The sequence below is a fragment of the Lichenostomus cassidix genome, chromosome 4 (assembly GCF_008360975.1).
Source record: "Lichenostomus cassidix isolate B80296 chromosome 4, HeHo_3.0, whole genome shotgun sequence".
In the NCBI taxonomy this organism is placed as follows: Eukaryota; Metazoa; Chordata; class Aves; order Passeriformes; family Meliphagidae; genus Lichenostomus; species Lichenostomus cassidix.
Window position 1 is genome coordinate 43344010 of NC_139484.1, and position 27985 is coordinate 43371994.

General features: G+C 33.9%; 1 protein-coding gene across 1 annotated transcript in view; it reads left to right on the forward strand.

Moving 5' to 3' along the window:
• The window catches only part of SGCZ (sarcoglycan zeta), a 187394-nt gene that overhangs the window by 132909 nt on the left and 26500 nt on the right, over window positions 1-27985 (forward strand). The window contains exons 4-5 of the mRNA XM_085058881.1: window positions 8452-8574; window positions 25503-25575. Coding sequence (XP_084915007.1) covers window positions 8452-8574; window positions 25503-25575 — 196 coding nt within the window. The remainder of the gene's footprint in view (window positions 1-8451; window positions 8575-25502; window positions 25576-27985) is intronic.

The following is a 27985-nucleotide window of genomic DNA, read 5'->3' on the forward strand; positions in this document are numbered from 1 at the left end:
TGCAGGTCTTGTCCCTGTATTTGCACATCCATCTGCATCAAGGTTATATTTCTTTCCAGATACAGAATCATACATTCCTGTAAGGACACTTCAGACTTCCCAAGGGTATCAGTGTAGCCCCCATAAGTGGGGTGTTTCAAAGGTAGACAATCTGGCAGTGGTTCACATCACAAAGACACAAAATTTGGGTGTCAGCAGAGCAACCATCTGAGGTAGATGCCTTCGTCTGTGAATTGAATTGCATCTTATACGTAACAAGTCAACAATGAACTCCACTGAGAACCTTAATAAAAAGAGACACTTCCAGAAGCTAAGAGACCAAATATGCTTTCATTCTACATCTGCAGCTTTCTGGCCCTTGTCCCACTGACAAGGGCAAGGAGAAATGCAATTTCCTAAATGGATAATGCAGAAATCCTGAGAGCTGGGTTAAGCCCTCATCATCTTTTGCCATCATCATTGCGGATGCTAGTTGCTCAGAAATCTGCAAATGCATTTCACTGATCTGCCAAGTAGCAGAAGGGTTTGAAATTACCATTTCTGGTTATCAGGCTATATTTTTTTCTCTTGTTTTATTACCCAGTAGTACCCAGTGGTAGCCTATTTAGAGGAGTCGTGTGTCTTTAAATATTTTGTACATTCTTTTATTAAAACTTTCTCAGCTAAAGCGTGACTATATGAAATGCTAACACCTTCTGCATAGGATATTTGTACTGTCTAGCTAAAACAGATAATCAGAGAAACAGTCAGTTTGTAAAAAATAGATTTTTTTTTTGGTTGTCCCTATATAGTAGCTATCAGTATTGAATTGATGTTATAAAAATGTAAAATAGGGAGTTTTTAACATTTCTTTTTCAAGAAAGCTTCTAACTACTCTGGTAGCTCATATCCTTTGTTTCAGTCTTCTCTCTCAAAATGTGATTAATTCAGTTCTTTATCTCAAAAAGTTTGATTTGCATTCAGAACCATTATAATGGCCTAATTCACTACATTGTGAGTAATAGTATACTATGTTTATGAGTCACAACAGATTTTATTTGAAGTCCATGGAAAACTGCCAAAAGCATCTGGAAAAACAATTTGTATCTTTTTAATAAAGTCTGGGAAAAAAAAAAGAAGGAAGATGCAAAGCTAACCTCTTAATAATAAGGGTACATAATGAATACTTTGACAAGGTGGAGATTGGTCCAGGGTTGGACTCTACGATCTTGGAGGTCTTTTCCAACCTGAATGATTCTGTTCTTCTGTGAATATGAGTGAAAATATTTGTTAGCTTTTAATTTGTATTAATAAACCAAAAAAAAAAAAAAATTCAAAATGCCTACAGGATAAAAAAAAAAGTCTCAGAATAACTGTCTAATGCTTACAGAAAATATTACCATTAAGAAAGAAAAAATTGAAGTGCTTTTCTTTTTAAACCTTTACAAAGTAAGATTCATAACAGTTATTTTAAAAGGTCACAGGGTAAAATGAGGAAGAGGAAAGGTAAGGAACTGTTGGCTTACATGAATGTAATCCACTTCATTCAATTTCATTTTCAGTTCAGTTACCTCAGAGTGATAAAGCAGGATGCAGAAAGGTCCTTTGCGCTACTAGCAGTTATTTTAGAGAGTGTGCAGATGAGAGATAAGGTCTCAAAAGATTCAAATAGGTCTAACATCAGATCTGTTTTTAAGAAAAGAATAAAGCAGAGATGTAGTGATTTATACATCTGTGATTTTCGGTACAATTTCTAGTAAATTGGTAGAACATTCAATAAAGTCGGACTAAAAGTCTGACCTAAAGGAAATATATAATGATAAATAGAAACAGTTTTAGTGAGGAATGACTGACCTTATGATCTGCAAGGTGTTATATTTCCCAAGGAGAAATTCAACAGTCCTGTTTTGTCTTTGAGTTTAAACAATCTAATGAAGACATTTCATACTCCACTTACTATTGGTGTGTGCTCTTGCTACTTGATTTGAATGTGGTGTTCATTAAGTGCAGCATGCAGTCAGGTATCTCACTATGAATTGTTCTATCTTTTTTTAACTCTCATGTCTCTTCAGTGGAATGAGCTGTAGTTACTTAGAGACAACTCTGTATTTTCATAACACATGTAGTGACCAAAAAGCATCTATAGCCTTACAGCCTAGCTCACCTAAGAGAGACAATGGAAATATTCCCACTAATTCTGTATGGAAGAATAGTGTCCAGGCAGCTTCAGTAAGCCTCGCCTTGCAGAAGGTATATGTTCAGCTTTGTAAATTATTGAAGTTGTAAAACCCAATCACATCACAGAAAGCTGAAAATTACAAGGTTAAGGATAAGGCTGAAAACTTGGAAAACTGTCCTAGGATTTAGTAATATTCAGACTGCATTCATCATGCGTAAGAAAAATTGATAAACTTTCTACTCCCATTCACAATTTGTAGTACATGAAATATGTCACAGTTATAAATAATACAGTTGCATGAGCTGGACTTTTGAGCTTGTCAATGAAAGCTAAGTTGATAAATTCTGCTATAAGAAGAAGTTAACATATTGTGGCTATTTGTTGACTTCACAAAGAAAGGTTCCTGGACAATTAAGGAAAACCTGCATAGGAAAGATAATGTAATATTTCTCTAATAAAAAATAATACATATATTTTATAATTAAACCTACTGTTTATTTTATATTTTAAAATACTTTATTTAATAATCTATTTAAAATGTATCCATTTACATATGTAGATTTATTTATTAATAATACATATTTATATTATTTATATATGTTTATAATGCATTTATAGTATTATGAGAAACTCAGTCTGATGGGAAAGTCATTATACTTGCCACAAGCCTCAGTTCAAGAATCTAGCTCATGTTTTGAGTAAATTCATCTTAATGGGACGACAAGTAGAACAAAACATTGAGTGTGAAGTCCTACAGATACATTTTGGTGCCTGAGATATCTTCCTGTGTCCTGCTTGGCCTTCTTATCTAGGGACCTACACAATCAATTAAGATATTATACCTGAAATTACAGAAAATGCTTTTAACCATTACAGAAGCAAAATAAATGTGTTAACTTAAAGCTCAAACAACCTTCAGGAAGCAAAGAAGCACATTTTGCCTTCATTCACCCATGTCTATTGTTCATAGCTGATGAAATTACAAACAGCTGTATCTGATCAGACCAAAGGTCTGCTCAGCCATGTAATTTCTGAGTCTCAGAAAATACCATCTGTTAGGGATAGTAGGAGGAAAAGCACAGAATTTCTCTTGAGCTGTTGTGGTCTCATGTAGAAGTAGCATGGAGAGTGCTGCCTGCTCCAACTTTTATGCAACTTCCACATATTATTTTCATAGCTGGGCTTCTACTGTCAAGATGCATGAGGAACACAGACTGCAGGAAGGATAGGCAATATTTTAGCTGTGTTTTTCAGTGAAACTGATAGACCAATATAATGACAGTGCTGGGTTCATGTTGGACTCAATAATCTCAGAAGTCTTTTACACCATAATGATTCTATGATTCTATGGAGTTCCTAGAAGTAAAATCTGCCTGAGAGGGTAAAACTGTTCTGTCAGATTTCATTTAACCAAGTCTTAAACCTGTAATATCACTAATCTTTCATGGATATAAGTAGATCTGTAGGTAATCAAGAAGGAAGTATCCTGCATGATTCCGATGGTTCTACCAAGTTTCCTCTTACATGTGGCTCATTCCTATGCTAACAATTTATGCTGAAAATTGTTATTGTTCATTTTCAAAAAGGATGACAAATGTGTGCATTGCTTCCTCTGGCCTAGCGCATGCTCTAGCTTCCCTTGTCTGAGTAGATAATTATTCACACTAGGAAACCTTGAAGAGCAACCTCTCCCAGAAGCATCTCTACAGCATGGCCATCAACTATTGACAGACCCAGCTAAGGGGATTTTTACCTTTTACTTTCACGCTTTCTGAATATAATGAAGACGGTCCCTTGTCGCTGTTGAGCAGCTAGCAGAGTAATGAATGCATCGGTTCTCAGTGGCAAGAAGGAATGACCTTTATTGTTTTGATTTCATCACATTTATAGAGTTCTCAAAAGTCACCCAGATTGGTCAGTCAGAAGCCTTCCCCCAGGCCTGATTGGCCAGGCCTGCACTGCCTAAGCTCTGGGACACTGTTCCAAAAACATCCAAACTTTATCTTTATTTACAAAACACAAGAAAACTTCTCATGGGAAAAACTGTGCTAGCCACAGTCCCTTCCCTTCCTTAGCAAAAGGAACACAGATATATTCTGATTGCTGCGAATGTTTGTTTGTGTAGATGTTTTGCTCTCAGATGAATGTTCTCCTTCCAAATTCTTCAATGCTTCTATTCAGCTGGTATGAATCCTTCATTTGCACGATTGCTCTTGCATTCACTGAAAAATTTTTAAGATCTCAGCTCACCAAAATACCATAATATCTGACATTCCTATGAATATTAAAAAAAATTATCTAGGTGTATACTTCACAAGTATTGATTTTAGACCCGTCTGAGGGTTGAATTTTTATTAAAAATTCTTTATCTCTTTTATCTCCAATCTCAGAAGCATCAACACATTGTCATAAAAGTAACTTTCTTTCTTTGTCACCCAGATAAACTCTGCATTTAATAAATATTTAAATAGCCCATTTTTCATTGAAGAACCAGAGGAAACTATATTGAATTTTATTATGTTTCCTATTTGCAAGGATCAGTTTGTGGCAATTCCATTTGAATTCTATTCCCTACATTTATTTTAAAGTTGTTGATGTTTTATCTGTTTCTATGTCTGAATTTGTTTTGTGCAGAGTGGACACAGAGGGTGATTGAGAAACCAGACACAACTACTAGTGTTCATAATCACATCTAAACCTTGTAAACCTGGCGAGTTCTTGGTAGTATTTATTATAATACCAAATAGTGGTTCTATTAGTATTTCTGAGTAATAATGAAGTACTGAAAGTTGTCATTGACTTTAGAAAGCAAAAAGTTAAAACATGCATTCTTCATATTGTCATTATGGTATTACTTAACAAGTAAAACTCTCTACAAATTCAAAATAGATACAGTACTTGTTTTGAAATTTAATCTCTATTACTGTTAATCTGGGTTACAGAACCATAATTTTCTGTACTTTTATTGCATTTACCGCCCAACATTTTCATTTAATGCATCTTCACTATAGTTAAAATGAACAATTTTAGGCTTTATACCATTTTAAATGTAGCTGGTTTAATGATAGTTTCAATTATACAACTGCTGTACAACCAGCATGTATGATAAACCATCATTACTTACCATGTATTCATGAATATGAAACATATGTTTTCCATCTATATACTTTAAATGAAAGGAATTTCAAGAAATGTAATAATTTAATTGAGAATTATACCACTGAATGTTCAAGTAAATAGTTTTCCTGAACACAAGATGAGAAAAGAGATTGTCATGGATATTCATTGAAACTGATTAAAGATGTTACTCCATCTCTAGTATGAAGTAGACTAGTAGTAAGTATGAAGTAAGAAGTAGCAAAGCTAAAAAGCTCTCTGGTAGCCATGTGTTTGATAGAAATTACCTCTCCAAACAGAATTTAGAAGATAGATTTTTTTACATGATTCTCTGGACTGAAGTATGCATTATTCAAGCAGATAAGATTTGCTAAAAATAGTGATTGTTCTACACGTTTGAGATTAGAATTTCAAAATATTTCCTTTGTTCATGCATGATATTCTAAGACTTGATGCATCGTTTTTGTTAGTGGAACTATTAAAGATTCATACATTTTATGAGACAATGTTTGTAGAGTGTTTTTGGAACACAGCAATTTGTTTTACAGCTAAGAAGATAATACACTAATACATTGCAAATGCAACTGCTTTCTCCTATTTCAACTGGGAAATGAAAATGTAATGAAACAGAATTCTATTTGATAGCATTGATTACTCTGTAGGCAGTTTAACTTTTCAAAACAAGTTTCATAACAATTATACCTGGTTCTGTGTCAAAGAGACAGATTTAACATGTATTATGATTTTTAGTAATCTCTCAAGTGGCTTGAACACACTAACTACCATTTCAGCAATAAGTAAGTAATACCAAGTGATACAATATTAAGTCCTGAGTGCCACATGAAGTAAAAACCCATTTATTTTAGCATTAAAATTAATTTACATAATGTAATGTTACATTGGACTAGCTGAATTCTAGGTGAACTTTTAAACAATGTGGTGCTGAAGCAGCCCAAATGCTGAACATCTAAAATATATGCATTTCTTAGTCAAAGTTCCAGATCATTGTTATTTAAGTAATTTTTTGTGAAAACCTATATTATCCTAAGTACATCACAAGTTTTTAAAAGCAGTTATTGAAACATGGGCTGTCACTTCCAGTGATATATAATAAGTAAGAATGTGGCAGGTCTTTTCTCTTTTTGATATCTGACACATTTTCTGTTAATTTCTTTTCCTTACAGAGCTAACAACTTTGATGGGTGTAAATTAGCAACATCACAGTACTTATAATGCCATTTACTTTTGGGTAGCTAAGCTATCATCAGCTCTTAAATAAAGATGAAACTATTTAGTATGAAGTTATTTGTGATTATTCTATGTTTTCCTGAACCATGAGTATGGTTGCAGAATAAGGGCATCCCTAGCCTTCTGTATTCGGTTTGCAAGGGAAGGTTCTGGAAGTAGGGGCAGGGCACAATTACAGGGGTGGCTTCCCTGAGAAGATGCCAGAAGCTTCATCCATGTCCAACAGACTGGGACAACAGTGCAAAAGAATGGAGTATCCTTCCCCACTGTATTGCTAGCATGCATCACTGTGGAATTGATTGCATTTTAAACAAATAATTCAGATGTGTCTGTGGGGCACTGCTATCAAGGACATCACCCACCTCTGGAAAATATTTAGAAGTAATGGATGAATTCTCTAAGACAGAAATTTATGAATATATATTGTGATTACAATTACCTGATGAGCTGGTAGACTTTGTTACACCTTTTACCAGTGAGCATTCTGGAAGGTTTGTGAGATGTAGCATTTATCCCATGGCTAACATTAGATAATCTGAAATCTGTCCCTGTGTCTTTTTACAAAAATATTGTATTTTTTCACAACAAAGCCAATAGCCTGAGCAGCACATTTTTTAAAAAAGTGGAGGAGGGGGGGAATGTTGGAAGGGTGGAGAGAAAAATACCATTTTGCACACTTACAGAATAAACATGTCTAATTTCAACAAAATGCAGCATCACAAGTATTTTATAATTCCTTTTCATTTCGTTTTTGCTTTTGTGAATTAAAAATATCCAGAAACTTTTTGGAATAGAAACATAAGTTCAGCTGAAAGTAAGAGGAATTGTTTTGATTTCATAGCTGATTCTGCAAATTAGGGGCTGCTAACTACTTGATCAAAATTCATTATCACAGCTTTTTTATTCCATACTACATATTTTGATACTATGCATTTGCATACTAAACTAAAAGCTTCCATATTATGGAGGCAGGAGTTTTTTACAAATTCATAAACCAGATTGTTAAAGTGAAATAACATCCGTGGATTTCTTTGCCCTTAATACCCTCCCTATAATTTTTACCCATAATAGATTGATTCCAAGTGTATATTACAAGTCTAATTAGGGATCAAAGATAAAATTTCAGACAATTATTCCCTGAAATCATGTATCTTGCCTTATATCTGGTTGTGCCACTTGCAGTTCATTTCTTTTCAATGACATTTTCAGAAGCAATGCTTGCTTTCATTCATTAATAAAATAAAATTTTCAGAAAACACTGAAGAGGAAGGATAAGACCTGTAAATTGAAAAGCATAGTAAATTTAAAAGAGTTTCAATAGCTGCAAACTTTTTTTGTTGCCATTAGATCAATTCCTATATCTGTCCGATTTCAGAATTATTTTAGGGTTTTTGAGATTTGAGACATTTGGGAATATGTTTTTGTAAAATGTGACATAAATTGTGATATCTTAGTTCATGTTTTTTTGTTTGTTTTGGTGTTTTGTTATGTATTTTTTGTTAATCCACTCTAAATTTGCAGTAGAAAGGAATGATAAATACCCTTTTATGCTGTGTTGTTTCATATGTCTTAATGGAATAGGGTCACATGTTATCTTTATTTTTTAATTGGCAAGAAACTTCAGTTTAAACTGAACAAAGCCCAGAAAGCTCTGTCGGAATTGGCATTTCAAGATCTCAGTGTCTAAGTATATTCTAAATGCTAGTGTTGATTTCCACATAACACTGAAGTAGATGTTTTTCACACTTACTTCTGTAAATTATTTTAACAGTATTTTAGAATGCAAATTATCTATCAGGATTACAGAAAGCCAAATATTTTATTAAAGTGTCATGCATTCAATATGTTTTGGGTATTCCATTTAAGCCGATGATTGCTTTAATTCTTACAAAATATCTTAGCTATAACAATCACTTCCTTGATTTCAGGAGCTGATGCTGTGGAAGCTCAGTGTAAGAGATTTGAAGTGAGAGGAAGTGATGGTGGAAAAGTATTGTTTTCTGCAGATGAAGATGAGATTGTCATCGGAGCTGACAGACTGAAAGTAACGGGTATGGTAGTAATAAAGTTTCTAAATGGATGTAAACCTTTTCTTAAAATAAATTTAGTAATATTTAAACTATCGACCTTCTACAAAATTTTAATCCACTGGAGAAGAAAAGGTCTTCTTATTATCAGTGATTGTTTGACCAGCCAAAAGATACTGCATAATCTAAATATCAATTCTTCTAAAGGTAGATTTGAATTTAAACTCTGCAGGATGAAGTGTGGTACAAATCACACTTACCACTGTGTTTTGGTTTTTATATGTTACCATTAAGCATTGTTTTGTTGTGTGTGTTGTTTAGGTAATGCTCTTTCAAAATGATAAAAACTACTGTAATATACCTTTGTTTTTTTCTATATACAAAATATCAAGTCTAACTTCCATATGAATTAAGGGTATGTACTCTATTTCATGAGACTCAGCTGAAAAACTTTGCCTTGACTTGGCTATGTTAGCTTGTAATAAAAAAAAAAGGTAACTGTTATGGTTTCACCACAGCCAGCAGCCAAGCTTTACACAACCACTCACTCACTCACCAGTGTGGGTGGAGGGAGGAGAGAATAGGAAGGGTGAAAGTGAAAAAACACATGGGAGGAGATAAAGACAGTTCATTAGGTAAAGCAAAAGTCAAACACACAAGCAAAGCAAAACAAGGAATTAATTCCCTGCTTTCCCTGGCAGTCAGGTGTTCAGCAATCTGCAGGACAGCAGGGCCCCATCACACATAACGTGGAGAAAGAGAATCATACTGAATCCTGCTAAGGCTCAAACTTGATCATGATCATAATAATAAATGCTGAGAAAATTAATGTTACAGGTACAATTGACACAGTAGATTTCAAAGCATCTATCATAAGCTAAAAAATAAAACACCTTACAAATGGCACTAAGAATTAGATTCGCCAACACTGAGAAATGTAATCGTAAGTTTTAGATGTCATGATTATTATTTTTTAATCAAACTTTTGGCACCATAAGAACTAATTTTATCCAAAGATTGTGTGATACTTTTAAATTCTTCAGCAAACACATGAAAGGTGATGAGTCCCTGTGAGCTGCATCAATCAGACTGTATTACTCCACATGGCATGATATGACTGATGAAACCTGGCAGGAAATCATAATGTCAAACATCAACCAGAATTTTTTCTTTAGTTTATTTTTCTCAAGCTTGTGTTTTTATTATCATTGTGCCTTGGGGTGAATATAGGAAAGGGATTATGGAAGAACAAAGAAAACAAAAGTTGAATATAAAAAAGGAAAAATAAGATGTGCTTATTTGGAAATTAAACTCTCTCGTATTTATTTAAGTGTGGTACTACGATGAAATGATTTTATTTTCTTCTGTAGCAATCAATAGTGTCTCTTTGGAAACACTTCACTATGAATGGGTCCAATAAATGATTTATTCTGGGAATTAATTTTCAAAGTATGCCCATGGGCATTTAGAAACTACCATGGCAATGTGTGTGGTTTTTGTATATGATTTTTTTCTCCAATAAGAAAAATGTTTTTTAATGCTCAGCTTTGTAATCAATCTATCATAAGGCAGTCTGTGAAATTCTTGATTAGTAAAAACCTGAAAGGTTAAGTAGACAGTTTCTCACTGATTATTTTTTGTAATATTTTCATTTGGAAATTTTTATATAGGCAGCCTGTTCCAAGGAGAACAGTATAGTAGAAACAGGTAGTAATCCAGATATCAATTTATTTCCCAGATAAGAAAAATATGGAATCAGAAGTAGTACTTTTTGGTTTAGAGATATTGCAGTTGTATACATCTATATTAGTAGTCTCTCACTTTAAAGTTAGGCAATTGGCTGATTTAGTTTAAACTTCTTATTCTTCCTTCCATTGCTAGTTTTGCTTTTTCTTTTAACTGTATTGGGTAATTTCTAAGAGTATCTGTTTTCAAGAATATCTGTTTGATTTTTGTTTCTCTTATTTAAATCTTAATTCAAAGTTTTCTAACCTTTGCTTTCATTTAATTCTTCTTTTAATTGGAATTGGTCTCGCTAAGATACTCTTGTAGCAGAACTGTAGTGGTCAGCCTTGTTCATGAGAGTATAAGCACATATCATGAGGCAGCTTTATCCTGTCTGAGTAATTTTGAGAAAGATTAAGAATCCCTAGATCAGCATACACTTTTCTGAGACAATGTTGTGGTAGCAAGTTATATAAAAATCTTCAATGGATGTCTCTGCTAGTATAGTTTGTCTTTCTCCCTTAAACCAAACCCGTAGTTAGCAGCTGTATAAGAACGAAGGAACACAGATATCGCCCAGTTTTAGTCTAACTGCACCCACTTTTTTTTTTACATGGTAACTGGGGTTTTTCTGCTTTGACTCCTGAGGTGGCTTTCTTAGTTAAGGCTAAATGCACATTATCAGAAACTCTCCTTTTTCCCATTAAACTTATAATGTTCTATCCAAATTACACAAACATTTTGCTTTTTGAAAAGAGTATTTATCTCTCTATGATTTTGAAGGAGAAGGGACAGCAATTTAACTCTCATATTGTCTCCAATATGTTCTTCTGATCTATATAATTCCTTCACTTTTCTATAATGTTCTTTATTTAAATATGATTTTATCTCTGACCCTTCTTACAAGACCCATAACAACTATAGTGTAATTTGTTTTGCTTCAGATTTTCATCTCTTCTAAATCAGTTATACTTGTATATGTGGCTTTTTATGTTTATTAAACACGTTTAAAAAAGGCAAAGCAAAAATAGATTTGCAAATTAAATGAGATAGGTCTTCCATCAGAAGCCATTGATGTTCTGAATTCAAATCCAATTATGTTTTCTAGATGTAGTGAATCAGCTGTATAACTTTTTTTTAAATAACCCAGTCTAAATTGCTTGGAAAATATTACTTACCTTTAAGGAAATTAATTAATCTTCTTTCTTACTATTTTTTTTAAATTGCTTGATTATTTGGCTTCATCTCTTATTTCTGCATATATCGGTGGTATAGTCCGTTTTAGCACAGGACCTGAAGTCCTTTCTGGATAAAACTGAATTTTTTTATTATGATAATTAACATGTCAACAAAAATACTTTTCCCCTAAAAAGAAATAAGTAGCTGCTTAGAGACTTGTGAGTTTTACTTTTACCAAGATTTTAGTTCTGTAGAGTTCAACTGCTTCATAATTTTTGGAAACAAGTTTTTCAGGTACATGAATTTCCATGTCTGTATTGTACGACCCGACATACTTAGTTGAAGATCACTATTTTCTCATATTTCAAACTTAAAAATAGTTCTCATTGGGGGAGCTTCAGTTGTACAAGGGTTTGCACATTGTTGCTAGCAGTACTAGGAGAAACAAAAGTAAGAGGCACAAAAAATTTGCAGGTCATCATGACTTCCTAAGAACTTTCTTCCTTGTCAAATAGCACAATTATGTAGAAAAATGGAATTCGGAAAAGGACAGTAGATTACATACTTTGGTAACTTTCTCAGATTAATAGCAGGATGAGTACAAGTCAAATCTACTTTGCCACCAAAACAGTGTCAGGAAAAAATATGTGAAAGGCTGCAAGTATCTTTTTCATTACACGGCAGTATCTGCTTACAGTGGGTTCAGTAAGGCTTTTGATCAGTCATTGACTTCACTAGATGAAAGATGAGAGCCTTGATGTGTCAAGAAAGCTTCAGAAGGTTTCAGCATACTTATAGTCTGATAATATTCTAATAATAATCAGAATTAATATGCAGAGAAATGCATCAATACTTCAGTTTTGATTTTAAGATTATGCTTCAGGACTGGGAGTCTGCAGGTAATTGAAATATAGAAAGGTCTTCCAGAGTAGTTAAAAGAAAATTATAAAATAGAAATATGGCTTATGGCTATAAAAAGGAAATATGACAGAATTATGAGGAAATATATGTGAATTGCAAATTAGGTTGGAGAAGTAGAAATAAAATATTTATAACAAGTGCTGAAATGTAGAAAAATAAATTATTATTTGATTTATGTGGTTATTACAGTAGGCTTATATGTAGTGCCTTCAGAGACTGAGTAGGAATTTCAGTATGAATGGGAAAGAAGATCTTGGATTTGCCACATTCAGTTGGTGGATTGTCGTTCAGGACAGATGGAGTTTGGAGAGTGAAGTGGCATAAGATGAAGGGAAACACTTAATCACTTTAAGGTGGCTTATGGAGCCAAATTATCTGACCACAGTAAAACTACTGTATTTGATGTGGTACTAAAATTTAATCCTTTAAGCAGATATGCCAAATTCTTGGTATCCTGAGCTCTGAATGAACTAGAATTCTTTTATCATCAGCTGTCAGTAACAAAAATGCATCACATGTATAGGATTTCTGTGTTTCCTGAGTGATGAGTACATTAATATGCACTCCAGTGATGAATAAAGTTTCTGATAAGCTTATTTAGATCTCAAGAAAGCACTTAATGTCCATGTTTGCCTTTATGGGAGCTCTGACTGAAAGATAATATTATTGTGGTAATCTAACCACTTGGCAACAGAACCTGTCAGGGCATTACTCTGGAGGTACAAGTACAGAGCTGATTAGAATCACACATATATATCTGACTCCAAGCTGTCTATGAACGGAAAGCTTTATAGGCAGGCTGCAAATGATGAGGGAAAAAAAATTCTTATCCAGGACATTGCATAAATATATTTATATCCTCTAGTTAAGGGTAGAATGCATCCAATGAGCTCAGATTCCAAGCAGTGTGTACTTATATCAGCCTGCAGATGACTGTAGATTGTTGGAGGAATACATTAACTTAATGATAATAACAGTTTATTTGCAAAAGAAAGATTTTGAAATTTGGCACTTAAAGACATGTCAAGGAAAAGAAAAACTGGTCTCAGACACATATGTAAAGTGAAATAAGCCTTGGTAAAAGAAATTTTTCTGAAAAGGGAATAAACCAGAAAGCAGACGAAAGTGCAAACAATTCTGTCAGAGCAGGAAAATGTGTTCTATTTCTCTACAGTCATTTCACTGAAAAATACTGATCTAGGCTGTTCTGTAGACTGAGACATAGAAGAAGCCAACAGATAGTCAGGCAGAAGAAAGGATAAGAGAAGAAATAAAAACCCAAACAGCTAAATAGCAGTCTTTTGAAAGAGAGATAGAAGAAGATCATCTCCTACCTGGAGAGTCAACCTTTCTGTAATCCATACTTTTTAATAACTCTTCTTAAATAATGAACTTTTTTTTTTCCCTGTTTTCATGATAGCATCAGTTACAACAGAAGACAGATTTTATTCCTTTCCTCTCCTTCTGGGCTGTAGTCTATTTAATTCTATTAAACAGTGTTTATTTTTTTTTAAGCTGATTCTTCTCCTTGTCTGAGCTGTTCCTTTGCAGAATGCAGCCAGCAGTTTCTCAAGCTTAGTGGAGACCATTTCCCCTGTTCTGGTACAGTGCAGTATCAAACCAGAACCTGGTTCAAACCTGCAGAGTGTATCTGATTTTCAGGTTAAACTTTTGGCACCAAGATTAAGCTATTGGATATTTGTGGCCAGTGGAAGAATTAATATTTTCAGGAAAACTTGCCAACGTTTGCATTATATTCCCTGTCATATTCCACATTCCCTGTTGAAGGACTGTGCAAAGTCCACAGATGCAATTTAAAATACTTTTCGTTTGAATTATCTGAATTGCATGATACCAGACAAATCCACATAACCTATGGAAGGGTCAAAGCTCAGTGGAAAATTGCCCCACTATTAGTAAGCTAACTCTTAAACCAAGCCAAAACAGCTTGTTTGGAAAGCACACACCAAACATTTAGAAGGTTTTGATAAAGAACAAGGTATTAATTGGATTCAGATTTTGTAGCAACATTCTAACTCTTAAACCTGAGCTAAGTCTGACACTCTCATGCCCTCAGGCTTTGCAGTTGTGAAAATGCACATTTAAATTGCAGCAGCCAGAGCCATCTCTATTTTTAAAATATAGCTACTCACAGCAGGGAAAGGTGAATCATAAAAAAGCTCCAACATTCCTATTTTCCTTTTTTTGCCTTAAAGAACTTGCTTGTGGTTTATTTATATCTGGGAAAAAATTCTGTTGTTGGAGATAAGGGTCAGACTGCAGAACACCATAGGATTTCAGTTCTATTAAAAAGAGCATTGGATTCCAAATACTCACCCTATAATGATGACACCACAGGCCAAAAATATTTTGCTTTATCCTGGAGCAGAATTCTCATTAGGTGCTAGAAGATGAAATAATTTGGATTTCAATTTGTAAAGCTTTCAGAATAGGAGAAATACTGTTACTTTTTCAGGAGATATTCTAGGCATCTGACTTTTCACGAAGAAAATACTGATGTACCACTTACTGTGAGACATGCAATGCATGTCAGAACTGCAGTTCATTTTCTCTGAATGCTATTAGAAACCACTACGAAGTGGCTTTTTTATTTTAACCTGACCTTAAGGCAAATTTTTTCCCAACTTTATGCACAGGCTAAAGTATTTAGTAACACAAACTGTGTGGTGGGATTATACAAGCATTTGTCATGACATACATCATATGTTCCAAACTTGTGTGAATGAATACGAAGATCTGGACTCTAAATATTGGTGGAAAGTAGCAGAAATCCTCATGTAAAGGTGCTGTTTGAGTCTATGGCAGTCTGATACAAAGCCTTACTCAGAGGAAAACTTAGATCAGCACCAGTAACACCTTGGACTTCACTGTTTTCCCTAGATCTATTTATAAAGCAGGCATGCAGGTAAGCAGGCAAAGCTGTGAAAAACATAGATTCCAATAATGTCTGCTCTGCAATATATCTCAAAGCTTATTCATAGCAGACTCCTATAAACTAGGAATAATTTTGCACACAGGAACAACTCCAGGAAAAAAAAATTATTTCACCCACAAAAATATGGCCTGCAGCTTTCAGCCTACATTGTGAATTTGAATTCCTATCCTCATTGTGGCTAATGATGAGTTTAAATTTCACAGTGTCTGACAGCATTAAATTCAGCACACCAAGATACAAACATAATAAGCCATCATTTTTTTGGCTTTAGAAAAACATCATCCATGTATATAGGCCTTTGTATTTGAATTGAAAGTGTATAACAATGTAGCTTTGCTCATGGTTCAGAAAATACAGAAGTATGTATGTGTTGAGAAGTTTAAGAAGTATAGCTAGAAAAGTTTAAGAATCCAGAAGAGGTAAGATAATGTAAGTTCCAGAAGTAAGTGTGGTAAAAATCAACACATATTCTATGAAAGACATGAAATTATATGTGGTAAAAATTATCTCATAAAAATAGAATGAAGCAAGAAGCTCAATATCCAGGCAGAAATGGATGCATCTGAAAACTGTTTAACTGCTCTGAGATTCAAAATGTAAATGGATTTACATTCATGGGTATTGAAGAACGGGCAAATAACCTATGTAGTAATGTTGATCACCAAATAAAATAAAAATGAAACATCATGCTTTTGATAAAGAAAAAGAATCATCTAATGCATTTGGCTTAGTGACATTTTGGAATATCTGGGGGCCTCTTATTTCTTTTAGCTACCAAAGACTTAACTACAGAGACAGACATCCACTAGGAAAAAAAAAAAAGAAAATATCAAGACTGGACAAAAGATATATAGATTGTAAGGATGATGCAGTGTTGAAAAAGTAATGTGAGAAGTATTGCTGATCAGTGGGGAAGAACTGAGAATGTGAAGGTGAAAAGAAATCTTAAAATTTTTTCAAACTAAAACATCCCCTGCTTCAAAGTTACAGGGAAAGACAACAAAACAAATTGACTTCTAGGGGTCAATTTTCAAACCTCAGAGAAATCATAAGTAATACTTACATGTATCCCCAGAGAAAGAGTTAGAAAACTTTTTGATCACAAGGTGAAGAGCATCATGTGATACAAGAAAGTCAAATATGAAGGTAGAATGTGTGAACAGGAGTAGGTCCTGCAGATCTTCTCACCTATTCCAGACTGGTAAGGTCCTCTTCACAGAGTTTAGTCCTGCTTGGTGTGGCATGATTCACTAAATAACTGGATAGAATCTTCATCTTTGAGACTGATTAGTTGTCCAGAAGCACTATTTCTGAGGAAGAGAGAAGATGGTGCTGTGTAGCTTGAAGAAAAAAATCTCGAAGAGAGTATCATATCAGTCTTGAGGCCCTGAGAAAAAAACTGTTGAAAAACAAGGGATGCTTCTTATCACTTAAAAAAAACCCCAAAACAAAAACACCCAAACAAAACAAACAAAAAATCCCAACCCCAACCTATCATAAAAAAAACCCAAAACCCCTACAAGCCACCTCACACCAACAAACAAAGAGAAAATACACAAAACTTTTTAATGAAAGGATAGAGGCACAGGGAAATATTTTGGCTGTAGAGAATGTAGAATTTCCTTCATTTTCTTCTTCAAAGCTAATTATATCATCTGTTGAAGATGAACTGGTTGATCTTGATTTGGCTTTGAACTTAATGATCACAGAAAGAAATAAGCTTTAACAGAGATCAGATATTTCCTTTTTATGTTTAGTCATAAGCCATCTAATACAAATTCAATAAAAATTTTTCTTTCTAATCTTAGTTCTTACTAACATATTTGATATGAATAATTTATGAATATATTCAGTGAATATATTCTTGTTAGTAAATTTATTGAAACATTATTGAAATATAAAAGAGACAATGCTTCTTGTCCATTCCTGCCAGCCCACATCAGCTGGAACTAGTGGTGTAGAGCTTGAAATCAGTGTAAAGTTTGCCTTTTATTTGTATAGGAGCAAGAATGAGCCCTAAATGAATAAACTAAATTAATGCTTAAGTTCACTAAAATTTTCTAAAATTAGTAATGACTTACTAGACTTAAAATATACATTTTTCTCACCCATAGTTTGTCATTGTAGTTGTCTCATTGATTTGAGCACTTTTTCTTTTTTCAGAGGTTCATTGCCTTTTCTTTGGGTTTGAATTTGCAAGCCAAATAGCTGGCAGTAAATCTACGAAACATTTGAATATGTGCTTGAATTTCAGTCCTGTGAGTTGTAACATTGAAGTTAAAACACACAATGAGGAACTTTGTAAAACTGGGTTAATAAATACCTCTCATGATCTTGAGATGACATTAGAACTGTATGAACAGAATGCAAAACAAATATAGCTGGTTTTGATCATATCTTGGCAAACTGAAGCATCCATGGTTAACCACAGTGACACTCTACAATAATCTTTTATATTAACCCTTTCATCTTACTGAAGACACAATGAAAAGAATTTGGGTTTGACCATAAGAAAGGACCATTCCCTTGTCCTTTTTTTCCTTCTGGGTACAGTTCTTTTTTACACAGTATATTTCCCATACCTCAGTTTTAGAGGTTAATTGCTTTTGGGATGTATTGTCAACTTCACTTTTGAGTAAAATTTGTTACAGTGAGGGGAAGAGAAAGCTGCATAAATAAGCACTCTTTGCTACAAGCAGGGATAGAGTGAATTAGCTTAGCAAGTTAAAGCAACCAGAGACCTCTCCTTTCAGAAATCATCATACTGTAGCTGGTAGCCCACACTAAAGCCTACATGTCCATACTTCCTGATGTTATATGTTGCATTCATAGTTAAACTGAACTGAATGTGAATAGCATAAATTTTACTGGTATAATGCATGAAGAACACTTGTACTGATCCTGACCCCACTAATATCAGTAGTGGGTATAGTGGGATATGATTATCTCCCTCTTCCTACTTAGAAAGCATTAGAATTCAGTTTTATGGCAACTGTTCTTAACATGTATCTTGGTTTTCATTGAAGCTATCAGATTTGTAAAACATTTGAACCTTATTCTATGAGCATGCTAGAAAAACACTTCTAGAGAGTAGATCTAAGCACATATGCACCATCATGTACAGACAAATACCTTCCAGTTCTTCCAGTCAGCCTTATAACCTTACAAATGCCAAAATGTCATTTAGGTCAAGCAGAGATTTTTCCCTTAAGTATCATCACTCTAAACCAATCTGATACACAAAGTGTGATAGAAATGACAGCAAGCACTATAAGTTGCACCATTTACAATGTAATAGCATATTTTCCTGTCCTTTATCTACATAACTGTCTGCAAAGTGTGTTGTGTTGGTCAGAGGTCTAGATACAGCAGCATGGAAAATTTTAAAGGTCCTTGGATATCATGCTATGACCCCAGATGGTTCCAAGTTCTAGAAAGCAAGACATTGGGAGTAGCCAAATGCTAGCTTCACTCAAAAAATTCCTGTCCCAATTTAAGTTTGAAAGCATGAGATGAGATTGCTAGCTGCATCTAAAAGTTTTTCCTCATTAAACATCAAAGGAGATAGCTTTTTAAAATTATTTTCAAATCAAGCAAGCCAATTGTATTATTTTGCTATTTTTATCTTAGCAGCATTACCAAATGATGGACTGCTTTTTAAATCTGTTTTTACACTCTCAGTGTGGAGTAGAGAAAATGCAATAGATAAAACATACTGTGCAGAAAGAGTATCTATCAACAAGTTTGTTTCATGTTTTAGCTGTCAGAACTGTTTTCAGTCTTTTTATAGTTCCAAGTTTTTTCTTTTCACTGTCATTCTTGGCCTTTCCTCCCTGGTTTATATTTAGATTTACAATGAAAGGAAAAGACCAATTAAAATTTCTGAATTTGAAGTTTTAATGAAAACACCCTTTCTTTTTTTTCTTCTTGATAGAAAATCTAACAGTAACTGAGAACAATTTCATTTAGGAAAAAAATTAATGTAAAAAAACTGTATAGCTATTAAAGAGAATTTTAATGCAAAACAAGAAAAGGAGCAGAGGGAGTATCCTGCTGAAAAAAACAGAATATATTACTTATAGTGATAAGATGCCTGGAGGCCAGAGGGAGACTAAAAGATAAGGAAGATTAAATATAAAAGTATATTCCTTTAGAAGGTTTAAAAATAAAAGAATAGATGTCTTCCCAGTCACATTCTCCTCAGTGTAACCTGAAAGACTGGAGTGGCAAGCATCATGACAGTTTATTAAGTGGATAATATACAGAAATACCTCTTAGAGTTGATCTGAAGAATAGGCAAAATAAAAAAGATTTTTTTTTTTTGTCTCTTAGCCTATCTCTGAAACTAGTAAGGGCTTTTGTTGATAGTTCGACAAAGGAAATTTTTTTTTTCTGTGTTTTTAACTTAAAAATGATAAAGCAAAATAACTAATTTCATGATGACTGTCAAATTGTATGACATTCTGTTCCCTAGGCATGACTATCCCAGTGCCCAGAATTCAGTTTTCTGTTCTGAAAATTTTCATGCAACAGTAAACCTGCTTTGATAGTGTTAGCTAGACATGCCTTGGTATGTAGCAAGGCAATGGAAAGCGCTTAAATCTTAAAAGTCTGAATTTATGATAGGTATGTGAAAGGTGAATTTATGGTAGCTGTATTGCAGCAGTGATGAGTGTGTGATTTTTGAGTCTCTCCTGACTCACAAACAGTAAAAGAGCAAAGACTAGATGAAGGTTATGCCACAAGACTCACAGCAGAGCTGGGCTGTTGCAAGATTTGCCAAGTAATCTGAATTGTGGTCGTAGTCTGAGTCCTGGATACTGCTCCTCGGTGACACGGAGGGAACTATTGAGACTGGCACTGACAAATTACTCTGTGACCAGCTCAGTCCCATCTTGAAAATGGAGCAGTAGAACTAGCAGTAAATTACTGCCATAAACCCTCTTCTCACAGCCTCTGCAAGGTATGTGGCACGTCTCTTGTGGTTCTTCCTCAAAAAAGCATCTGAGTCTTTGGCAAAAGATGTATATTTCAGCCAGCTTTCACTATGCTGTAGTATCTTGTCCTTTTCTGCAGAAAAGGCTGGTTTTTCTGTGATTAATACAGATAACAAATAGGCATGTGTTTGCTGACATGACTATTGGTAGTTTACAGTCACTGCAGTAAATTGGTTTGAAATACACCTGCTTCCATTTTGTTCCTAAATTAATAGGCTTTCTTCATGGCTCTGCAGACGTGAAGGTAAGAATATTAAGTGACAAAATTATTGTTGCACATTCACACTCCCCCTCACAGCTGCAGAATTTCCATTTAAAGCTGCAGTGAAGACTTACCTAATGCCAGGATTAAATGTGCTGTATTAATCTGTGTAATTTATTTCTAGAGACAAAACCAGAACATTAATAAAGAGCAGGAATAGAAACTCATAATAGGTTATAATCACTAGTGATAATATCAAACAGAAACCTTTTAACAACCTGGTAAGGAATAGGTATTATAGCTTCATTTTATTTCTTATTTCTGAAAAAAAAACCCAAAAAACAAAAACCTTTCAATAATTTGAGATACTCATTTTTTATTACATTTTGGTCTAATAGGCACTCAAATTTATTATATCCACATATCTCTGTTTTAGCATTGTGGATATATGTGTGAGGATTCTTCACGGATTTTCATTTTTTGCATTAATTTAGAAGTATTTGGAAACATTTGAAGACTTTTAAAAGACACACTATGTACTTTCATATAATGAACTTCTACAGGGTGCACAACTGCACTTATCTAAATATTTGATTATAATTTGTCAATGGCATGCTAATTCCAATAGAGTAAAAACACCATAGTAGAGCTATTTAAAAAAATCTGGATAATTGTCCTGCTGCTTTGTGGCCTCTTTTGCATAAATAAAACAATTTAGTAAAATGTATGAATGCAGCGGTAATTATCACATACTCATAAAAAATTTTCAGTATGTTACAGTAATGGCAAAGTAGAGAACAGAAATAAATGTACATTTCCATATGGCACAGACAACTCGCCTTTAAAACGTAAATATGGTACCCTATGCAGCAGTTAAAATGCTGAGGGCAAGTAACTTAGATGATTTCTGATATGGTTAAAGTGAGCTTCCAAACAAGATTTTCCCAGTTTGGATAAAATTCAGATCACCAACTGCTGGCCAGATGTTGAAGGCAAAAGCTTCAAGGTGCTTGGGTTGTCTGCATGGTTGCTCTAGCCTCAGTCCATTATGAGTATCTCTAGAGAAGCCAATTTCTCCATTTTGGTTACAGATAAAATGTAAATAATCTGTGTTCCTAACTTAGGCAACTAATGAGATGGCTAGACTTAATGGCGAAATTTCTGATAAATTCTTCTGAGTTTTTAACTTTTAAAAAGCAAACTATTTATTTATGGAATGGGGCAAACGCCCTTTGCTTTTATCAAAAGCTAATCATAAATTGTTTTATTAGAGCTTTTTGAAGCAAATGCACCCTTGCCTGTATCAAAAAGAGTGTGGCCAGTGAGACCACAGCAGTGATGGTCCCCTGTACACAGCAGTGGTGAGGCCACACCTCAAGTCCTGTGTCCATTTCTGGGCCCCTCACTTCAAAAAGAGGTTGAGATGTTGGAACATGTCCAGAGAAGGGTCTGGAGAGAGTGAGCACTACGAGGAGCAGCTGAGGGAGCTGGGATTTTTTAGCCTGGAGAAAAGATGGCTTGGGAAAGACCTTATCACTCTGTAACTTCCTGAAAGTGGGTTGTAGCAAAGTATGAGTTGTTCTCTTCTTCCCAATGACTAGTGACAGGACAAGAGGAAATGTTACACCAGGGGAGGTTCAGGTTGGACGTCAGGAAGAATTTATTCACTGAAAGGGTCGTCAAGCATTGGAAGAGGCTGACCAGGGAAGTGATGGAGTCACCATCCCTGGAAGTGTTCAAGAAATGACTGGACATGGCAATTAGTGCTACGGTTTAGCTGTCAAAGTGGTGATCAGTTAAAGGCTGCCTCAATGACCTTGGAGGTCTTTTCAAGTGTTAAGGATTTTATGATTCCATGAAATTGGATAGACATTCCTGGCTAGGTTTTATGGGTGGGCAGATTTACATTATATTTTTCAGAAAACTTCAAAATGGGAAGTTATTGCTGTTTATTCTTGAAACTGCGTGAGAAATCATATTCTCATTCTTTTATTTTGTACTTGGGATCTCCAAGCTTATGTACCATTCTTTTATATTCCAGGTGAGTCCCCTGGTTATGAAGGTAGTGACTGTTGTTTGATAGTCTTCTTATTCATTGATTAATTCCTTTTTTTATCAGAGAAACAACAATTCTGCTTTGAAACTCATTAACTATTCATTAGAGCATAAGCCTGAGTGTTCCAAAATCTAGAGTTATGTACTACAACAAAGTGAAAATGTGATTTTTTTATTTATTGAATATGAAAATAATCCCATTAAAATTTTATTTTTGAATGTAGACAGGGACAGCTTTTGTTCTGTGTTTCACTATGATGACCGCAAAATCATTTACACAATTTTAAGAAAAGTGTGAATCCAGACTTTCATTTGTATGAAAATATTATGAATTTTGAGGGAGGGTATTAGGTATTAGAAATTATTTATTGGGGGAAATCTCAATGTAATCTTGAAGTCTATTCATATATCCAGCTCTTGTAAAGTTTTAAGGAGACTGCATCAATTCAAACGGAAAATTATTGTATTTCATAATTTTTATTGTCATACATATTGTCGTACATCATAATAGGAGAAAATAGAAGATACTAGAGAAATTAATATTTTTAACACCTCTTTTCTGTAAACCCATTATATATATTTCAATTTCATTCATCTTTTGGGGAACTATTCAGATTTAATGCAACTTCTCAGCAATTTCATTTACATGTATTGGCTTTTTCATCTCAGAAGGAGCATTTAGAATAGCCATTTCCAGTTATTAATTGAATTATGTTACTGCTATTCTCAGTCCAGATTTTATTTGAATAGATTTACTTTTTCAGAAAAGTAAATCAAGTGGTGGCAAACATAGATTTTGGATGTGAACCTTCAATTACATGGATGAGAAACTGAACACATAGGCATAATCCAGTTTCATTTGCATTGCAAGACAGGAGGTGTCTTAACTTTCCACCATTGAGAAGAAATGTTTCAACTGTTTTTATTTAATAAGTTAAGATGCTATTTAAGAAGATGAATACTGACTGTTGCAGTTTTGCAAGTGTTTCCTGGAGTTGCAATTTGCTTTGATCAAAATTTAGCAGACTGAAGATGCTGAATTTTAATTTATTGGGGAACTTGTTCTTCTAATTTAAATGAAAGGCTTAGTAGAAGTCTTGCTTTGGTAAGGCTGCCTTACAGAAAATATGCACTAAAAATTAGTCATATTCAAGGGCTTTCAATAATAAATATAAATCACTCCCTTTAGAATTTATTTTTTAGTAACAGCTTACCTCTGAAGATTTCAATGCACACACTTTAGTTTATAAGTGAACAACTGCATCTAGTCAGGCTGTACTACAAATTCCTACCTATAATACACCTCATATATGGCCACATCAGCGTCATCTCTGAAACCTGCATCATTTCACATTCATCAGTTTTGCTGCTGAGGGACTCTGCAAGATTGAAATGCCAGCAATCATGTCAATCATGTTTTCATAAAATAACTCATTTTCATTTTAGTTATGTACACCTCCGTAGAAAAAATCCAGTTCAATCATACTTTTTAAATACAAATACATAGCTAAGTTACACTTCAAGTAATTTATAAAATTGAAAGTCTTGAAGAGATGCACAATCATCTTGAAGACCAGAAGCTGCATTCCGACTCATCCCAAAATAAACTATAATAGCTGGGCATTTATAAAAGAAGGAACAAACATTTTATGTGAGCTTTTTATGGTCATTGCTTTGTGTAGTTGAATATTTCTGTTTGGTTTTTTTCCAATTTCTCAGTGATTAGCTTTTCCAAGCATCTTAGTTTTGAATAACAGCTATCAATCTCACAAAAGTCCTTTCAATTTTTATCTATGTAGACATAGTAAAAGAATTAAGAATTTTATTTATTATTGCAATTAAATTTTTCGAACATAGAAGTTCCAAACATAAAACTTAAAGCCTGTATTTTTAAGGTCTCTTCAATGGTAAAAAAATCTTTATTATTTATTCCTCTTTGTGAAATCTGTTGATGCTTTAACTTAAGTAGTTAATGTGCAACAAGTAAAATTGCAAGCTTAAAAATAATAAATATTTTACAAACCTTTCTTTAAAGTCTGTAATACACTCACAGGATGAGTTGGCATCCCAAGTATGGTACTTGTGTAATCTCAGTAATTGTTACTTGCTGTTTCTGAAAAACCTAGTGAAAGATCAGGGCAGTAAAACTCAGCTGTGTCTGTGATGCTGCAATGCCATGTAGTTTGTACACATCAAAATGGTGCACAATTCCATTGTCAGGTGATTTGCTTATGTGAATGATGTGAAGGAATGGCATAATGATAATATGTGGGTCATTTTCCACAGCAAAATACTTCATTAGTTTTTAGTTCTTGCCTTAACTCTTTAGCCAGCATTCTTTTCACAAAACAAAAGACAAAACAAAAAAACACACCAACAACCCCCCCCACCCAAAAACCAATCCCCTCAAAAAAACCCAAAAAAACCCAAAAAAAAAACCCAGCTCAGTCTTTTCATCCTAGTAACTTATAAAGCCACTGAAAGGTACCATTTTGTTATGTAAGCTCAGAAACTATGAAAGGATTATCTGCTTAGGATAAAGGATTTAAACCATAATACAAAATACAGCAGATATTTCTCTAATGTGTTTTTGTCACACAAACTTATGATATTATTTCCATTCTGTGTAAAGTAACTCTTCACTAAAATATTGAGATAAGCATTCAGGCAAATCATTGCTGAAAAAATTGGATCTGAAAATGTTTCAGATTTGCATGTAAAATTTTTCTACTGATAAGCAGAAATCCAAAATGTTGGTCCAGATTTTGATATAGAAAGGAAAATGTAAAAATAAAGAAACATTTATAAAAGGATTTGATCAGATATTTTGTCCTAAAAGTGTTGATTTGTGGTCATATATTTCAATGCGTTTTTATTTTCCAAAGTAATTGTACTTTATTTCATTTATGTATTTTAGGCACGGAAGGGGCAGTGTTTGGGCACTCTGTGGAGACACCCCATATCAGAGCAGAACCTTCCCAAGATCTCAAGTAGGTGTTGTTCAAAAATTTCTTTTAAAATCAAGTATTCACAGAAACAAAGTCTGGATTAAAAGAAGAGTATCTGTATAGCAATATGTATGTACTGCCTATTTAATGAGTCATACATATCCAAAACACTGGTAGACTCTAATTTGTTCTAAATATTAAAAAAGACCCTACAAACTCCTATCACATGAAATATATAAAAAGCACTGTATTTTATATGACCTGCCTCCCACTGTAGAATTCTTGAGAAGTCTATTTTCCCTAGAGAGTGGAATATTCAGGTGTTTTTAAGGTCCAATGTGTACAGTATTGTTCCATAGTATCAGACCCAGTGTTTGATTTTTTTTTGAGCTGTTACAGAATGTGTAAGTCAAGTTAAAGTAAACAGTCCCAGATTTTTCCATCAAGTGGTGTTTCTGGAAGTTGTTTTTTTTTTAATATTGCACACACACTTTTAAAAATTCATTACCAAGTGAAGCTATGTTTCTAAATGTAAAAGATCCTAAGTTTTCTGTACATGGTCACAAAAGTGGAGAAATCAGTACATAGTGAAAGATCAAATTTAAAACTTGATAAGGCACCTGTAGTCTGAGAAAGAGAAAACTTAGAAAAGTTGGAAGGGAAAGCTTTTTTGCTTGAAGTGCATGTATGTGGGGACTGCTAAGTACTAATCTGTGATTTATAAGGATGACTAATGGGAATTATAGAAAATCAAAGGTCCTTCCTTGAGTTACCTCCAGCAGAACTGGTGAGAAACAGTACAGACTTTGATTCCATTCTGCTATAATTTTTGAACATTATATGTCCATCCCTTTACCTGCCCACAAGTGTTTATGATTAATTGCTACAGAAAAGCATAGTTAAATGCTCTTGCTTGCATTTAAAAAGGCATTTAGGATCATTGACCAATAACATTGTTGCAGAAATCATTTGCAGGAAGCTGTCCATGTGGGCAAGTTTGACCATTGCATGTGATGTGTGTGAAGTAAATTACTGCGTTTGATTATTTACACTAAACATTTTAAAGTAATGTATAGCTTTGGGGTCTTCCAGAAGATCCTGCTCACTTAATGTTATGTTTACTCTCTGATTACTGTCTTAAAAATCTCTGTCCCCTTCTATGACACCTCTCAGTCCTTTGTGGAAAGTAATTGTAAAGGCATTTATTAGTGACGTTCACCAAGGTGAAACAGTCTCTAATCAGTGGGAGTTCAGCAGAAATCAAAGTAGATGCATAGCAAGTTTTCTTTTTTAGGGGATGAAAAATTTGGGTAAGAGGCTGGAACTTGCCCCACTCAAAAGAACGTGGAAACGCTGCTTTTTCTACTTCTTTCTAATCGTTAATTAATATTAACAGAGTGAAAATGTATAGTAAAAAAAATAATCCTGTGTCTTTAGGGTTAATTTAAGTAAGGTTAAAATCACCTCGTATTGCTTCTGAAATTTACACATGGGACATTCGCCCCTCCAGCCTTTTGTCTTTGTTCACTGCCATGATTCCTATTGTTGCTTAATGTTTTCAACTCCACTGTTCCTTCAGTTCATTTCTCCAAGATGGACTTAAATTAGTAAGCATTTTGCATTCAACTTTCTGTCCTCTCATTATTAATGAATCAACTTATACTTTTTATTTAAAAAGTTGAAGAAACAGAAACCGTTGCAGTTTGGTCAAGCAACCTGAGCTTACTTGTGATTATTCTTGATATATTTGGTCCATATTGTGTTCTACAAGTTTTTGTACACATGTTCTCCTCTATATGAGTTGGGATTCCGTCATACTCTTTTTTAGAACATTCAGTTCAATTTAGTAATTTTAAAATTATGGCAATTACTAAGACATTTCAGTGATCTGGTCCAGGGGTCCTATTACTTTTCAAGGTTTTAGAATAAACTTACCCAAGGTGTCTAATAATGGCTGTCCTAAAATCACCTAGAGTATTTTTCCAAGTGCTGCATCCCTGTGTCTTTGTATGGTTAAAGTTTATGGTAAGTAATGGGAGAGTAAAGAGTTTGCGGAATTAACATTATTCATTTTTTCAGTGGACACAGTTGAATGCAATTTGATAGCAAGTTGCAGTGCATAAGTGCAAATATATTAGGCTATAAGAATTATTGTATACAGGGATGAAAGATAATAGAATATACACTAGGCCATTAATTAAAGTATAAATCTTCCCATATTTTGCATGTTGGAATATGTATTTTTGGTCAAGAAACAAAACTCAGACATCAGGTTTTTTTTCTTTTTCTCCAAAATAAAATATGCTGGAAACATATTCATAGCCTTGTATGTATAAAATAATTGATTACTAAATTTAAAATAATGAAATACTGACTACCTTGATTACTCTGAATGAAACATAACTAGAAAATTTGGTTTAAGGAATTGATACCCGCAAAGATTATGGTAATT